At 41.5% G+C, this 1169-nt stretch overlaps 1 protein-coding gene across 1 annotated transcript; it reads left to right on the top strand.

The window, feature by feature from the left end:
* The first annotated feature begins 25 nt into the window (after positions 1-25).
* Positions 26-1163, top strand: LOC111671353 (clusterin-like protein 1). Its single transcript, XM_023428471.2, has 2 exons — positions 26-268; positions 743-1163. The coding sequence occupies exons 1-2, from the start codon at positions 86-88 to the stop codon at positions 950-952; spliced, it is 393 nt and encodes a 130-aa protein (XP_023284239.1). The 5' UTR covers positions 26-85; the 3' UTR covers positions 953-1163.
* Positions 1164-1169: the final 6 nt, after the last annotated feature.

Below are 1169 nucleotides of genomic sequence, written 5' to 3'. Positions count from 1 at the left end.
CGCACACGCACACACCTGGATTTATGCACGCGTCTCTGTATGTGCACTTGCAGAGTGCCCCAGCGTCCAGCAGTTGCACTCCGAGATGGAGGAGATGTACATGCTGCTCAACGCCTCCCGGCAGCAGTACGACGACAGGCTGCAGCTGGTTCAGAGACACACGGCGGACACACAGCGATGGCTCAGCAGCATGGATGACAAGTACGGCTGGGTCAGCCAGCTGTCCAACAGCACAGCCGGCCCACACGACATCTTCAGTGTGATCACGGTATGTCTGTTGCCATATTGGATTTGTCAGACTTTATCCTTCACTATTTACTTTTGGAGGTTGTTTTCAGGGTTGTGAAGTGCCAAGTCCCTGGAGAGAAAAAAGCTTATTATCCGGAGTACTGCTGATCCTACCTGTATCATTCAAATTTATTAGTATAATACAGTCTTTGATCTTTGGCAAACAGCATTCAAAATAATCCTGTTTTTTAAAATCTGTCATAGATAACAGACTTCATCTTTAAAATGACAAAACAAGATGTTTATTAAATGTTTATCTGACTCTTTATACCATAAAAATGTATGAGTTGATATCAGGCTGATAAAATACTAAAACAGATGATTTTTAAAAAGAAAATCTTTTGTGATTTAACCTCAGAAAACCCCAGCGTTTTATTATCATCACTAGAATCTACATCTTTATTCTGTGTTGCAGCAACGAGCTCATGCAGTTTCACATCATTTTGCTTTTCAGGTGATTCCACAGGAACAAATGAAGAATATCAGGTCTAAACCAGACAGCAGTGTGGTCGTAACCATACTGGACTCTGCCCCATTTACTGTACTGGTCCCAGCAGATCTGGAGGCGGATGACCCTGCCTTCATCCAATATGCAGCTCAGGAGGCTCTGACGCTACATAAACAGGAGATTAGAAGTATCGATCCAGGAAGTATTGAGGCTTAGTACATGGCAGAGCTCCGACCTGAATTTGAACAAAATGAATGTCATGTTTACACCATGAAAAATCCCTGTGCATTTCTTCAAATTAAATCTTATTCAAAGAGAAACAATGCAAAAGAGATTATATGTAAGAATGATGATGATACATTTCTTCCTTCACTGACTTTGTATTAAAAAATGAAATGGATCCGTATGCAATGTAGCATCTGTATCCATGGGA

Source organism: Seriola lalandi, unplaced genomic scaffold (genome assembly GCF_002814215.2).
Source record: "Seriola lalandi dorsalis isolate HSWRI2012SDOR001 ecotype SW California unplaced genomic scaffold, Sedor1 jcf7180002006865, whole genome shotgun sequence".
In the NCBI taxonomy this organism is placed as follows: domain Eukaryota; kingdom Metazoa; phylum Chordata; class Actinopteri; order Carangiformes; family Carangidae; genus Seriola; species Seriola lalandi.
The sequence above is the reverse complement of the archived record's forward strand: the minus strand, read 5'-3'. Positions and strand labels throughout refer to the sequence as shown.

Bases quoted from the DNA above. Each gene is read 5' to 3' on its own strand.
- LOC111671353 (XM_023428471.2), top strand. From the start codon at position 86: ATGGAGGAGATGTACATGCTGCTCAACGCCTCCCGGCAGCAGTACGAC. The intron at 269-742 runs GTATGTCTGTTG...TTTGCTTTTCAG, and splicing joins ACATCTTCAGTGTGATCACG to GTGATTCCACAGGAACAAAT.